At 60.7% G+C, this 15,392-nt stretch overlaps 1 protein-coding gene across 1 annotated transcript in view; it reads right to left on the bottom strand.

Annotated features, from left to right (window-relative positions):
- Positions 1 to 15,136, bottom strand: part of ARHGAP8 (Rho GTPase activating protein 8) — a 45,731-nt gene extending 30,595 nt beyond the window's left edge. The window contains 5 exon segments of the mRNA XM_027766755.1: positions 1,611 to 1,697; positions 4,061 to 4,198; positions 6,987 to 7,074; positions 10,608 to 10,751; positions 15,033 to 15,136. Of these exon segments, the coding sequence (XP_027622556.1) occupies positions 1,611 to 1,697; positions 4,061 to 4,198; positions 6,987 to 7,074; positions 10,608 to 10,751; positions 15,033 to 15,102 (527 nt within the window). The 5' untranslated portion in view covers positions 15,103 to 15,136.
- Between the last annotated feature and the right edge of the window lie 256 nt (positions 15,137 to 15,392).

Here is a 15,392-nt window from a genome sequence, read left to right on the forward strand (position 1 = left end):
GCGCCTGCGGCAAGATGGGTGCAGGTCAGGCGGGCTGGGCTCCCCACAGGCCGGCTGGCAGCCAGCTCCGTCCAGGTCCCTCCCCGCACACGGGACATCACACCCACCTCCCATGACAACCGTGGGTGGGCAGCATCGTGGGTCCCCAGAAGGCCACCACAGGTGGGTTTCGACAGGTGGTGGGAGGTCAGGGGCAGCTGGGGAGGAGGCAGCGAGGGCTGTGAGACCCCCGGCATCCCTTGGGCATGCCCTTGCCGCCCTCACGTGCTCCTCCCGGGGGAAGAGTCCTCCCGGCCACCAGGACACGCTCTCCTGGCCCCTCTCATGATGCAACACCTCGCCGGAGCTTCCTGGCCTCCCTCGCACACCCCTAGACTGACAGCACCTGACCACGAGCACCCCCAGGCCACGAGCGCCCCCAGGCTTGCTGCTCGCACGGAGCGAGGCCTGAGCTGCTGTGCAGGAGCCTGTCTGAGGGGTCTCCCTGCTCACCAGGCATGCGGTCCTGCCCGGCGTGTGGCAAGAGGAGCCTGCGTGGCCCAGCAGCCTGCAGCACGCTCACCATCCCTTGAGCCCCCGCGTCCTGACACTGAGGCAGGGAACGTCCAGTGGGAACGAGTCTAAGCTGGGAGGAAGAAGGGGCCTGAAGGGGCCAGTCTTCCAGGCAGTGGCTTGGTCTTGAGGCCACTCGTCAGGGTGGCTGTGCAGTGGGCTTGTGGGGACCCTGCATGTCCCAGAGGAAGGTCCAGCCCTGTCTGCTCTTTGAGGACCTCCATCCCTTGAGACCCCCTGCCCCGTGACCCTGTCTTTGCACCCCAGGCAGGGTGCACCTCACTGTTCACACCAACAGCTTGCGGAGGGCAGGGCCTATGGCTGCACCCATCAGCCTGATGGGGGTGCTGGGTCACCGAGGGTGGCCAGCAGGTGCTCCACGCCCATATGGCTGACCCCCACGAAGCCTGGATCGCCAGGCCCTGCAGAGCTTCCCGCTGGTCGCAACACTGGCCTGCGGCACACACTGCGCGAGAGGTGTGGCACGATGTTGGACACACTGGAGAAGCCGGAGCTCACGCCTGGGTGTCCTGGCTCCGCCCTGAGCCTGCACCTCAGCCGGCTCCGCCCTGGGCCTGAACCTTTGCCGGCTCTGCCCTGGGCCCACGCCTCTGCCAGCTCTGCCCTGGGCCCATGCCTCGGCCGGCTCTGCCCTGGGCCTGTACCTTTGCCGGCTCTACCCTGGGCCTGCGCCTCGACCGGCTCTGCCCTGGGCCCTCTCTCTGGGACAGGTAGGACGCCGAGGCAACGGCTCTCCATCCTGCCAGTCCTTCCAGCAAACCCTGCACCCATGCTGCTCCTGGGGACCCCAACACAGTCGCAGAATGTGGGTGCTCAGACCACAGGGGATTTAAGAAGCCAGGGGAAAAGCTCTCAGGTGTCACAGACTGTGTCTGTCTGTGACAGCACATCGGAGCACGCAGCCCGGGCCAGGCCGTGACCCAGCACAGACGCCCGGCACCCTGCCGACAGGACCACCACCTTGCCTGGGTGGGCACCGCTGCCTCAGAAGAACGAGCCCCCCAACCACAGCGAGGGCCTCACTGGGCGACACGTACCTGATGAGGGGCTTGAAGATGGTCCACAGGACTTTGACGAAGCTGGTGGGGTGCACCACGTACAGGGCCTTCAGGTTCTTCCTGTACCTGGAGGGGGCGGGAGAGCATTCAGGCCGCCAGCTCGGAGCACACCTAACCTGAGAAACTGCACAGGTTGCTTCAGCCTCTCCCAGAATGTTCCGTTCCAACACGGCCCATGGAAGGGGCTCAAACCGAGGACGTCCAGACCCCAGCCCACCTCAACGCCATGTGTTTACAGGGCCTGTCTTGTGCCAGGAGGGGTGTGGGTACAGGGTGGAGCCGGGAGTGGAGGCCAGGCTGGGCGACCACGCTGTGGAGAAGAGTCACAGCTGCAGGGCGGGTGTGGGGAGAAGGGCCTGTGTTGGGGACGGAGTAGGTCTCAGCGTGAACCAGTGAGTCCCTGTGCACATCCGCACATGGGAACAGAAACCCTGACGTTGATGAGTGCACGTGTGTGAGAGCGGGTGCATGTGTGCATGTGCATGTGTACACACATACCCTGAGTCAGTCCACTGAGCGCACCTGGGGGCCATGACACCCCAGGGCAATGAGCACACTGTGCCAAGATCGTGGTCTCTGAGCGGTGTTCTCCCCAGGGGGACGAGGGCCCCAGGGAGTCCTGAGCTGGGGTGGGAGCGACAGACAGCAGGGGAGCTGGCACGGCTCTCTGTGCGAGAGGAGGAAGCGCTCGGGAGGGACGGGCACCTCCACAGGGCCCGGGAGCCAGCCGAAAGGGGCAGCCACTCGAGCACGCTCGGAGCAGTGAGCAGTGCCAGGGAGAGCGATGGAGTAGAGGCTCGGGGTAAAGTAGGGTGCCGTGTCCACGTTACTAACAGGCGAGGAGGCGAGGAGGCCACTCCGAGGGAGACACACCGGCTGAGACTGCAAAGTGCTGCTGGCAGCCGCGCCATAATTAAGCCAGAAACGCCCATGGAGGCTGAAACGCACGTGTGACATTTCAGCGAGGGCCAGGGTATCTAGCATCTCCCCAGGGAAACAAATGATTTTGTAAAAGGCTCTGGATGCAGGAGCGGGGAGGGCACCGTGACTTTCAGGTTGTCAGGAGCCCAAGCACCTGCCACCAAGTCCTCCTGAGAGGGCAGTGGCTCTGCTGTCACCCGCAGCAGGAGCTCGGGCCGGGCACCCGGGGGGTCGGGAGTCCCTGTGTGTGAACTAGCTCGCCCTCGAGAGGGGAGACCTGCAGAGCAGTCTGGAGGGGAGCCAACGCACAGAGAACAGGGGACGCGGGGAACCTCCCATGGGGCAGCGAGGCCAGACCGCTGCGTAATGTCACCTACTTGAATCTGGGGCCCTGCTAGTCCCCTCTGGCCCAGGTTAAGTGACAACTGACCGGGAAGTCACCACCTCAGGCCCTCCTTCTGGACATCTTCGCTCACCGAGGCCCTCCCGTGGGGGCGCCCCGAGTGCCGACAACACGGCCAAGCCGGGCAGGCTGGGTCTGTGCTCAGCAGGTGACAAAGGCTCTGCTTGTCCTCGCTGTTCACAGTCACCACTGGGAACATGGACTCCAGCTCCCCGGCCAGACTAGGCACCGACCATGGCTCTTGTGCGTGGGCTGTCAGGAGTCCGGTGGCTTCCCGCTAACGGAAGACCCGCTTCGGGACTGAGCCTCCACAGCCATCCCTACACATCTGTCTGTGAGGAAGGGTCCTCACCCAGCTTCGAGAGGGCTTGGAGGCGGCAGGTCCGGAGGAATCAGGCGCCTTGGCTGCAAGTGCCATGGACACATGGCGGTACAGACATGGCTCAGGACAAGACCTGCTGCCTCTGGGCCTTGCCAAGAGGTGAGGAGCTGGGGTGGGAGAGGAGGCAGGCCTGGGGTGAGGTCCCGTCCTGCCGCACACCAGCCCAGTGACCTTGGGCAACTTATTTGCTCCTGGGACCTCCGTGTTCTTGTCTGTGGACGGGCTGCCCACCTCCCCAGCACCAGGGCCCGGGTGCCCTTTCAGCCACCAGCAGGGGACTCAGGAGGAGTGGTCCTGTGCTCCTGCTTTGCCCACGGTGCGCTGGGAGGACAGTGGGGCGTGACGGCCAAATCCGGCCCGCCGCGGCCTGTTCTGTACGGCCTGTGGCCTACGAGGGACTTCTATGCTACTAAATGGCTGGAAAAATGAAATGGACATATTTCACGACAGGGAACATGGCAGGAAAGCGACATGTTGGCATCTATAATAAAGCTGTACCCGAAGGTCTGGCCCTTCACGCACAGAGGGCTGGCCCTGCTCTAGAGGGGGCGCTGACAGAGGCCCTGGCTCCGAAGGGGAAAGACCCCTCCAGCACCTGCTCACTCGCCAGGGCCCCTCCCCCACTGCATAGCCGGTGACCCCTCGGGTCCCCAGTGGCACCTCCTGCACACCCAGCCCACAGTGTCGCGTGTCCGCCACATCCCCAAAGGCTCGCGCACGCACTTCCTGTCAAACTCCTTGTACGCGCTCTGGAGCCAGCTCACGGCTGGCTTGTTGGGGCTGGTGAGCCCGTGGTGGAAGTAGACGAGGGTGTAGCCGTAGCCGTCCTCCATGCACTGGTCCAGAGTGAACTTCAGGTACCTGCGGCGAGACCCAGGCTCGGTCAGAAAGTCGTCCTCTTATGACCGAAACCCTGTGACAGAAGCTGTGGTCACCCTGGAGGGGACAGCACTAGGCCAAGCGAGGCCCAGAGGGGCCACATGGAGACCCCCCTTCTGTCAAGGTGACCTCACAGACAGGACCCAGATCCAAGAGCCCCTGGTGGGACATGGAGAGCTCCCGGCCATGGGTAAAGACGGCCACTCTGTACTCTCTACTGGCTCTCTTTGAAAAAGGGGGCATTGGGGCCAGCCAAGTGGCAAGTGGTTAAAGCAGCTGGATCTGACATGCACTGCAAGGTTCGAGTCCCACACCCGGTAGCTTGAAACTCACAGTAGGCATTTCTGCGTGTGTGCCCAAAATCCCAAGAGGAGAATGGAGGAGCGATTGTGGCATGGCCATCTCCCCTAGGAGGGTGATGTCCCACTTTTTATCTCTATCTGGTAAGCACATGTACCCTACAGCAAAAATTTTAAAGAAAGAAAAAAGAAAGAAAGGGAACATGGGGCCGTGTCTTTGTGCGGCTGCGTATCTACCCGAGGCTTCCCGGCAGGTGCAGGCACCCCCCCTGGCCCGATGCCACGCCGCCCTGCACCTAGCTCCTCTGGGTGTCTGAGGGCATCTCAGGGTGTCTTTGATGAGATTCCTGGTGGGCTTCAAAGACGTGGGCTCGTTTCCTCACCCATCGAAACGGTCTGGCCACGGGAAAGCCCTCGTTTGGGAAGGGAAGGGGAGGACGAGGTACGTGGTGTTCCTGTTTTCATGGAGGCTGCCAGGAAGGCCAAGCCCGAGGGCCCAGCGCGAGGGCAGATGAGCGCCAGGTGGGTGGCAGCCCCTTGTCTGGGAGCCCTCGTGCAGTGAGCCACCCGTACAGCTGTTCACGGAATGGAGGAGCGATTGTGGCATGGCCATCTCCCCTAGGAGGGTGATGTCCCACTTTTTATCTCTATCTGGTAAGCACATGTACCCTACAGCAAAAATTTTAAAGAAAGAAAAAAGAAAGAAAGGGAACATGGGGCCGTGTCTTTGTGCGGCTGCGTATCTACCCGAGGCTTCCCGGCAGGTGCAGGCACCCCCCCTGGCCCGATGCCACGCCGCCCTGCACCTAGCTCCTCTGGGTGTCTGAGGGCATCTCAGGGTGTCTTTGATGAGATTCCTGGTGGGCTTCAAAGACGTGGGCTCGTTTCCTCACCCATCGAAACGGTCTGGCCACGGGAAAGCCCTCGTTTGGGAAGGGAAGGGGAGGACGAGGTACGTGGTGTTCCTGTTTTCATGGAGGCTGCCAGGAAGGCCAAGCCCGAGGGCCCAGCGCGAGGGCAGATGAGCGCCAGGTGGGTGGCAGCCCCTTGTCTGGGAGCCCTCGTGCAGTGAGCCACCCGTACAGCTGTTCACGGGGCCGCACTCCTGCTGCCCCGTGGAAAGGACGGTATCTTGGAGGGGCGCCTGAAAGCCCAGGGAATGGCTGGTTGTTGTCAGATGTGCTTTTCCCAACTGCGCTGAGTCACCTGTTAAGCAGTCACACCCCCACCCCGACCACCCCACCCCTGCCGAAGCCCTTGGCCACCACCAGCCTGCCTTCTGCCTGAGTACCTCTTCTTGACAAAAGCAACAGACCTGGGGCTGGCTCGTGGCCGGCAGGGTGCCCTCGGTGAGAGCCGGCCCACAACTCACGGGCTGTCCCCTGCCCTGAATGAGTGATCTGACAGGGAGCATCTACTCGGAGGACCTGGGAAAGGCTCCTCAGGACCTGACATCTCGGTCCCCCCGTGCCCTGTGAACACCAAGAGCAGGCTGCAGGTGGCCATCAGCTTCCTCGTCAAGGTGTCGCCCGGGTGATACTGGGCAGGCAGGACGTGCATGGATGCGTGTGCCCACTCCTTGGCCACTGCCGCATCCTGCCACTTCTGTCTCAGGCTCCGTCTCTGGTTGGACTCCCTGCTCTGAACCATGGGGATGGTGCCTCAGTTCACAGAGGGACACAGCCACTCTGTCCTTGTCTCACACACCAGGTGCCAACAAACGCTCGGAGAGCCAGGATGGATGGGGGTGGCAGGCCTGTGGCTCCTGTCCCGGGCTGAAGTAGTGCCCCTCAACCTGCATGCAGGCCTCAGAACAGGACTGTGCTGGCCAGGTCCTCACTGTATTAGTAGCTGGGATGAGCCCATATAGGGTGACAGTGGCCCTACGTCTACTGGCTGGTGTCCCTGTGAGAAAAGAGATAGGCACAGGGACAAGGCCATGAGAAGAGTGGGCAGAGGTGGGAGAGGGATGGCCACACAGGGGAACCCCTGGAGCCACAGGAGCCAGAAGAGGCAGTGGGCGCTCCCCAAGAGCCAGGAGGGGCCTGGACTGGAACTGCAGACCCCTGAAGTCGTGGCGAGCCTGTGTTTACTGCTCTAAGTGTCCGGGTCGTGGGCTCTGCTGTGGCTGCCTCGGGGACCAGCTACAACTGCAGGGGCTCTCCTGGAAGGAGGCCCTGTGACGTCTCAAAAGGATGGGATTGTCCCCAATGAGAGGCAAGAGGCAGTCACACCCAGCCAAGGGCAGAAAGGAGACAGCCTGCCTCTCAGCTCCCCACTGCACCCATGGAGCTGGCGACAGCCTGGGGCCCAGGTACCTGGGAGCACCCAGAGCTGGCTCAGGGGACCCACGAGGGTGCACAGCCCAGGGGGCTCCTCAGGAAGGCTCAGCCCAGAGGGGGCAGCTGCAGGGGGAGGGGTAGAGGGCTGCCCCTGGAGAAGGGAGAGACTCAGAAGATCAGAAAACTTACTCCAAGAGCCGCTGGTGGTTGAGCTGGTGGGAGGGGGGCAGCCTGCAGGAGCTGAACGTGACGACGCGTCTTCCAAAGAGGTCGACCCCTGCGGAGCAGACCCCACATCAGACTCTGTGCCACCTTCTTTTGGGAGATACCCAGGCACTTAAAAACAGCTGTGGCCTAGTGGTTAGGGGAGGCTGGATCCTGCAAGGCTGACAGGTTTGAGTCCTGGCCCCAGAGGCTTGAAAAATAATCTGGGCACACACACAGGTGTGCCCCAAATCCTGACGAGGTAGAAATGGAGGGTGGGGACGGGTAGAAATGGAGGGTGGGCCATGCCCGTGCCCACTGTGAGTGCTTCCTCCTCTCCTCTTCTTTTTCTCTGGAGGTGGAGCATGCTCTTCTGACAAATCAAAAAAAGGAGCCTCTTCCACTGGCCCAGCCTGAGCGAGGAGGCGCAGGTGGCTGGCGCTCACGCCCCTGATGCTGCTGTCCAGATTGCTTCTGGAAATAGTCTCTGGGGTTAAGTCACCAGTGCAAGGCCGCGCGCTGGCTGACGGCACCTAGGGTTTAACCCTAGCACGCCCGACTTCTAGGTCAGTGTCTGCCTGGCTTTAGAGCGAGTGTCTGGCCAGTCTGGCCTCTGCCTCCTCCCACGAAATTAAAGCACACCCCGAATGTCCCCCAGGACGACCTGGCCACGGGCGGCCTCATCACAGTGGCTCTCAGACCTGACCTTGCCAGGGCCCAGGGGTCCCAGCCGCCCCAGGGCTCAGTCTTGCCCTCCATCAGCACCCAGGCCACCCTGTGCCGACTCCACAGGACAGCCAAGGGCCGGGACGGGTCCAATCGTGTTTCCCTCAAGCCCTGACACCGGGCCAGGCACTCCTCTTTCTGGAGGAAGGGCAGGTGCTGAGGCCCCTCTCTGCTGGAATCCTCTCACCTCATGACCAGAGGACCGGCCAGGAGCCCCCATGTCTCAGATCTCGTCCCCTCCCTGCCCTGGGCCTGAGAGGGTCCCCAGCACATCGGGCGCCGTCTGGAAGTTGGGGCAGGGTCTGGAGCCTCCGCCCACCCTCTGCACTTCCTACTTCCCTCCTCTTCCTCACAGAAGTGGCAAGGCCCACATGCGTGCTCTCCAGGATGGTGCCACTCGCCACACGTGGCACTTACGTGTCAGTAAGCTCAAATGAGACATTAAAAAGTCAGGACCTCGGGGCCGGCAGGTGGCGTGGTGGTTGAGAGTGCTGGACTCCCACATGGCCGACCACAGTTCGAGTCCTGCTTTCTCACTTTCTCTCTCTCTCACGCTGTTCATCTCTGGTCAAATTAAAAATAAATAAGTACATAAATACAATTTAATAAAATAATTCTTTTAAAAAAAAAGTCAGCCCCTCAGGGCCCGAGCCACATTTTGGGCGTTCCACAGGCAGTGGAGGGAGGCAGCTGGGCTGGACAGCAGGGGTGCTGGCTGGGGCTGGGTGTGGCCGGCTCAGCTGCCTCGGACTCGGGGATGGGCTGAGCAGGGTCCCCTGCCCCTGGCCTCATGTGTGTCACCTGCAACCTCAGAATGCGGCCTTCCTGGAAAACAGGGTCACTGGAGGTCTGGTCAGCTGAAGACCAGGGAGAGCCATTCTGGGTCTAAGGCTGACGTCCGTACATGAGTCAGAAGAGGGACCAGAGACAGACACGCGAGGGAGGATGGCCGTGTGACCGCGGGGGGCGAGCCAGTGGTGCAGCCACACGCCCAGGAACACCGGGGACCTGGCACCCCGGCAGCTGGAGAGGACCTGGGGGCTGCTCCCTCAGGCCTCCTGCCAACCCCGGAAAGGCCGTGGCCTCCAGAGCTGTGAGTGTCGCTCCACGGCTACTGGCTTGGGGTCTTTGTCACAGCAGCCCCAGGAGATCGTCCCCAGCCACCTGGCACCCCGTGGTGCTGCCACACGCCCAGGAACACCGGGGACCTGGCACCCCGGCAGCTGGAGAGGACCTGGGGGCTGCTCCCTCAGGCCTCCTGCCAACCCCGGAAAGGCCGTGGCCTCCAGAGCTGTGAGTGTCGCTCCACGGCTACTGGCTTGGGGTCTTTGTCACAGCAGCCCCAGGAGATCGTCCCCAGCCACCTGGCACCCCGTGGTGCTGCACAGGGCAGGGGTGAGACCCCAGTCGGACACCAGGCACCTGCTCAACCTGCATGCTTCCCAGGCTCAGAGTCTGGGGTGCCGCTGTGGGCCACCGTCAGTGCTCCCCCGTCCTTGAGAGAGTCCAGCTGCTCACTCAGCAGGGCACTGACATGGAGGGACACGGGCAGGGCAACGGCATGGAGGGAGACGGGCAGGGCACAGACACGGAGGGACACGGGCAGGGCACGGACACGGAGGGACACGGGCAGGGCACGGACACGGAGGGAGGTGGGTAGGGCACCGACGTGGAACAGGGCAGAAGGAGAAGTGTGTAGAGTCCAGAGCGGGCTCCTGGAACTTCCCTCAGTCAGTGACGCAGAGGCAGACAAAAATATTCATGGGATGTAGGTAATCCGAACAACAGCTAAATTATAACCAGCTGAACCTAACCGAAATACAGAGAACGGCCACCGACCAGGCGGTACGCGCTCTTTTCTAGGGCGTGAGCACGTGCCTGGAGAGCACGCAGAAAAGCGCTGTGCGCCCTCCTGAGCAGCGTGCCCCGCACGCCCACCGTGCGCCCTCCTGAGCAGCGCGCCCCGCACGCCCACCGCGCCTGCCTGAGCAGCGTGCCCCGCACACCACCATGGCTGCGTATCTACTCCTCACCCCGCCTCAGCCGAGGACTTACTGTGTGCCCACCTCAACTGAGCATCCGCTGGGCGCAAACCTGGTTTCCGAACCCATTAACACTCCGGAGCTTATTAAGGACATGCATATATGTGCCCCAAATCCCAGGAGGAGAAGGGATCGCAGTGTGGGCACCTCCTCTGAGGGGTGAGCTCTTACTTTCCCTCTCACTGTCTCTCTGCTTCTCTGCCCTCCAGAGAGTGCACATGCCCTATGACAAAAACCTTAAAAACGATTATTATTCATGTTTCGGAGGTCTTCAGCGTTTGAGAACGGTGCCCCTTACATCCATCACCCGACACAATCGCAGTCTCCTTGGAGGTGAGAGTTAGTGTTGGGGAGCTCGGCAGGGACCGGAGGGCAGCCTCAGAGCCACGGCCCACGGGAGAGGCCCACGCTTGTCCTCAGACCTCACTGGGGAGCTCGGCAGGGACCGGAGGGCAGCCTCAGAGCCACGGCCCATGGGAGAGGCCCACGCTTGTCATCAGACCTCTATTAAATCAAAGCACTATATTGACCTCGGCCAGCAGCTGGGTGTGGGGTTACTTCCAAGTTCTGCCGATGTCTGTTGCTTTGGGGGAGATCTAACCTAACAGTGACCTTAACTAGCAAGGGAGTCACTTCATTTTGGCCTCTGCTCTTCTGAGAGTGGCAGGGGCCTTCCCCGGGGCGTCTGTGATGATGTGTCACCTGTCTCCGATGCTGGCAGGCACTCCTGTACCAGCCACAGCCCGGCTGGAGTGAGCGGAGTGAGGCAGCCCCGAGGAGCCCACCCCCACCCATGGGGCCCAGGCAAGGCAGGTGCAGCCCAGGTCCCGGGACCTACCTGCCACCTGCAGGATGCCGTGTCTGGCCACGTCATAGAACGGGTGACTCGTGGTCAGTGCAGGGTCCTGGCCGGTCACGTGCACCACCGAGGGTCTTTTCACTCTGCCCAGTGCTGCTGCCTCTTCCTCGTCTCTCTGCAGCTCTGGGACAGACGAGGAGGGTCAGAGGAGCTGGGAGTGCTCTCAGGTAAGGAGGGGAACCAGGGAGTCTCCTCGAGTCCTTTCATGAAACAGTCACTCTACCTGTGCTGCACACCCACTATGCGCCCACCTTAGCAGTGCACCCACTATACACCAGACCATGGTTGAGTATCCACTCCACACCCTGCTTCAGCTGAGTACTTACTAAGTGCCCACCTCAATGGAGCACCCAGTGGGCACTCCCTATGCACCCCTCAGCTGTGCACCCACTACATACCCACCTCAGATGTGTACTCACTACATGCCCCACCTCAGCCAAGCACCCACTACATGCCCCACCTCGGCTGAGCACCCACTACGTGTCCCACCTCAGCTGAGCACCCACTATGTGCCCCACCTCGGCTGAGCACCCACTACGTGCCCCACCTCAGCTAAGCACCCACTACACACCCACCTCAGATGTGTACTCACTATGTGCCCGACTTCAGTCGAGCACCTACTACGTGCCCCACCTCAGCTAAGCACCCATCTCAGCCGAGCACCCACTACATCTCAGATGCCCACCTCAGAGGTGCACTCACTATGGGCTCCATCTCCGCTGAGTACCCACTACATGCCCCACTTCAGCTAAGCACCCACTACACACCCACCTCGGAGGTGCACTATGTGCCTCACCTTAGCTGAATATCCACCACGTACCCCATGTTAGCTGAGTACCCACCACATGCCCCACCTCAGCTGAGCACCCACTACGTGCTCTCCTCAGCTGAGCACCCACTACGTGCTCTCCTCAGCTGAGCACCCACTACTTGCTCTCCTCAGCTTAGCACCCACTATGTGCTCTCCTCAGTTGAGCACGCACTATGTATCCTACTTTGGTTAAGCACTCATCACAGCTGAGCACCCACTACGTGCCGCACCACAGTTGAGCACCCACTATGTGCTCCTCAGCTGAGCACCCACTACATGCCCTACCTCAGTTGAGCACCCACCTTGGCTGAGCTTGCACTACATGCCCTACCTCGACTGAGTACCCACTATGTGCTCTACCACAGCTGGGCACCCACTATGTATCCACCCAGGGTGCAGCTCGGAGAAGGGAGAAGAAAGACCCGAGTGCTAGAGTGAGTCCCCATTGCTGGGAGTGGAAATGAAGGCTCAGGTGGGAGATGGGCTGCCCAGCTCACGCTGCTCACTGGGAGTCGGCTGTGGACTTCCTCGTGAGACACAGCTCCCAGTTCTGACCCTGGTCCTCCTTGAGAGGTGCTGACAGAGGCAGGTGCTGCCGAAAGCCCAGGGTGGTCAGAACGAGGGCAGAAACGGGGTCTCTGGGGTGTGAGGTAGGAAGAAAGGGCCGGCCTCCAGTTTCATTTCAGACAGGGACGATGGCCCACCCAGACCAAGCCAGTGCTCAGAGGACTGCTTTCCGGTGGGACCAGAGGGGAGCTTCAAGCATCTGAGAAAATGCCATGTCCCAGACACCCCTACTCAGCGGACACTAAATCATGTATTGCTCATGTTTCCAAGGTCTTCAACTGCTTGGGAACTGTCTATCGGTTAGAGGGCTGAACAGGGTCCCTCCAAAACTCACACCTCCCAGGACCTCAGGACGTGGCCTTCCCTGGAGAGGGTCTCAGAGACATAGTTAGTTGAGGTGAGGCCACACTGGCTGACAGCGGGCCCCGAAGTGATGAGACACAGGGGAAGGCTATGTGAGGGTGGAGTGACAAACACCTGGGCCACTGGGAGTGCGAGGAGGTGGGCGGGATCCCCCACAGACTTCAGGGAAGCATGGCCAGACTCACACCTTGATTTAGACTCAGGCCTCCAGATTGGGAGAAAGGAACAGGAACTTCCTGTTATTTCATTTTTGCTCTAGGGTGTGTGCACTTGTAAGAGATAGAGACAGAGAGAGAGAGAAAAGAAGAGGAAAGTGAAAAATCACCCCTTGTGGGGATAGCCATGCCACAGTTCCTTACCCATTCCTCTCTGGATTTTGGGCATATGTGCCTGTGTTTTTCAAACTGCCAGGTCTGGGACTTGAACCACACAGTCGGCCATGTGAGATCCAGCCACCTTAAACTTCATGCCACCTGTTGGCCCATTTCCTGTTATTTTAAGCCTCTCTTTGTGGCCACTTGTTACAGCAGCCCCAGGAGACGGACACGGCCATGGTCAGTCCACTGGCCGAATCAGTGCCGGGCACAGGGCGGAGGGGGTTCCCGGGAGGAAGCGCTGGCTTTCCTAGCAAATTCTGGAGGTGACTCAGGCTGATCTTCCGATTGGGCTTTCCCAGGATCCCCCTGGCTACAGAGGAGCTCAGGCTATAGGGACTCTGTTCTTCCTTGACAAGTCCTGGTGTGCGCCAGGGCTGGCGTCGTGGCCGGACAGCAGTGTACACCACGAATGTCCACCAGCGGGTGACTGGCTAAGCAAAATGGCACAACCGGACTAGACGGTGACTCAGCCATGAAAGGACTGACGCCCAGGCCCACGCTACCACACCTGGCGAGATACAGCGCTCAGAGAAAGAAGCCAGGCACGGGCACACATGTGAGACTACGCAGAATGTCGGGATGGGCGAGTCCAGACAGAGCACAGGTGGTTGCTGGGGGTCTCCCACTGGGGTCTCCCTCTGGGGTCTCCCTCTGAGGTCTCCCGCTGGGGTCTCCCACTAGGGTCTCCCTCTGGGGTCTCCCTCTGAGGTCTCCCTCTGGGGTCTCCCACTGGGGTCTCCCTCTGGGGTCTCTCTCTGAGGCCTCCCTCTGGGGTCTCCCACTGGGGTCTCCCTCTGGGGTCTCCCTCTGAGCTCTCACACTGGGGTCTCCCTCTGGGGTCTCCCACTGGGGTCTCCCACTGGGGTCTCCCTCTGGGGTCTCCCGCTGGGGTCTCCCTCTGGGGTCTCCCACTAGGGTCTCCCTCTGAGGTCTCCCTCTGGGGTCTCCCTCTGGGGCAATGAAAACACTCTGCACTCGACATCACAGTGGACTGACTGCCACTGGGCTGCGTGCTGCTCCGTAGTTAAGTTAACGTGTGTCTTTCACCACAATAACAAACAGAGAAAAGAAAGAAAAGAAGGGCAGGCTCTATGGGCTGGTGGTTAACCGGAGCTGGCTCCCACATGGCCAGCCACGGTTCAAATCCTGGCCCCAGTGGCTTCAAAAGCACCTCGGGTATATGTGTGTGCCCCAGATCTCGACAAGATGGAGAAATGGAGGACTGCAGGGTAACCACAGCCGTGAGGGGCGCTCTCTCCCTGGCCTGTCTCCGGTGAGCACACATGCCCTCTAGCAATTAAAACAAAACACAAGGATAAACCACCCTTGCCATCACGCTGCGCATCCACCCAGGTGAGACATGGTCACTGTCACCGCTCGCCTCCCAAAGAGACAAGAGTAAACCAGAAGGCAAAATTAGGAGTTCTTAGAAGCAAATCCGGCGGCACGAAAGCACCCAGGCCTTCTGCCTCGGGGCCTGTGCCGCTGATGCCGGCTGTGGAACGGAGCCATCTCTCTCAGGCTTGCTTTCTTCAGGAGTTTCCAAGCTCACCTCTGGTTGTTTTGTACCCTCCAGAGAAGTCTGCACTTGAGGGAAATGGATCGAGATGGATAAAGTAGTTCTATCCCATCCCTGCTCCAAAAGTGATAGCAGCAGCCCCTTCTCGCTCGCAGGTAGCATAGTGGTTAAGGCGCTGGATTCCACATCGCCAACCACAGTTCGAGTCCCAAGGCCAGCTGCCTGAAAGACACATGCATGTGTGTGCATGCTCGAAATCCCAAGAGAAGGACGGAGAAGGGAGTGTGGGCTGGTCATCCTCCTGGGGGGGGGGGTATTTCTCACTTTCCCTCTGTCTCTCTCTGGCAAGCACAGTGCTCTAAGGCAAAAATGTAATAAACAAACAAACAAACAAACATGTGTACAAGATCTTAGCCAAAAGGCCAAGAAGGGACTTCACGGAAAGGCGGTTCCATGCCCTGGAGGTGCAGAGGGCTTGGCCCATCGCCCGTGCCCCTGGGCATGCAGAGGTAAAATGCCCACGGGAACCCGCACCTCACAGGGCTCTGAGTGCCCCTGATCTGAATCTGCACAGGGAACCATGGAAAGACAAATATCACTAGGCTGGTGGCCGGGGGAGGCACGAAGGGACACTTCTCGCTGAGCATGTTCTGTGGGGTTAGATGTTTTGAGCCATGTGAACAGAGAGCTTGCCAAAAATAAACGCACACCCTGCCTGCCTTCTCCCAGACCAGGCTGGGGGCGTGGAGGGGGGGTGGGGGCGTTACCGATCTCGGCCAGCTCCTCCAGGGCCAATGCGGACGTGCTCTCCTGGTGGGCAGGCAGCCGGGCAGCCATTCTGATGCCACCTCCTCAGGATCCTGGTGTGGGCTCCCTGAGGGCAAAGCACAGAGCCCAGGTCACACTTCACACCCATGAGATGAGAGAAACACATAGTGTCCTCTAACAGACCTTCTTGCTGTTTCTGCTCCCTCAAAGGAAGAAAAAGCACCCCCGTCTGACTCTCAGAGACCTCAGGTCCCTTTAAGGCGTCCCCCTCTGCTTGTCCTGCCAGCCCGCTCCCGATACGAGGGAGAATTCTCCCTTAAATGGAGGGTGACGTCCACCCCGTCTGGGCACCCCCACTG

The sequence above is a fragment of the Tupaia chinensis genome, unplaced genomic scaffold (genome assembly GCF_000334495.1).
Source record: "Tupaia chinensis unplaced genomic scaffold, TupChi_1.0 Scaffold143651_1, whole genome shotgun sequence".
NCBI classification, from domain to species: domain Eukaryota; kingdom Metazoa; phylum Chordata; class Mammalia; order Scandentia; family Tupaiidae; genus Tupaia; species Tupaia belangeri.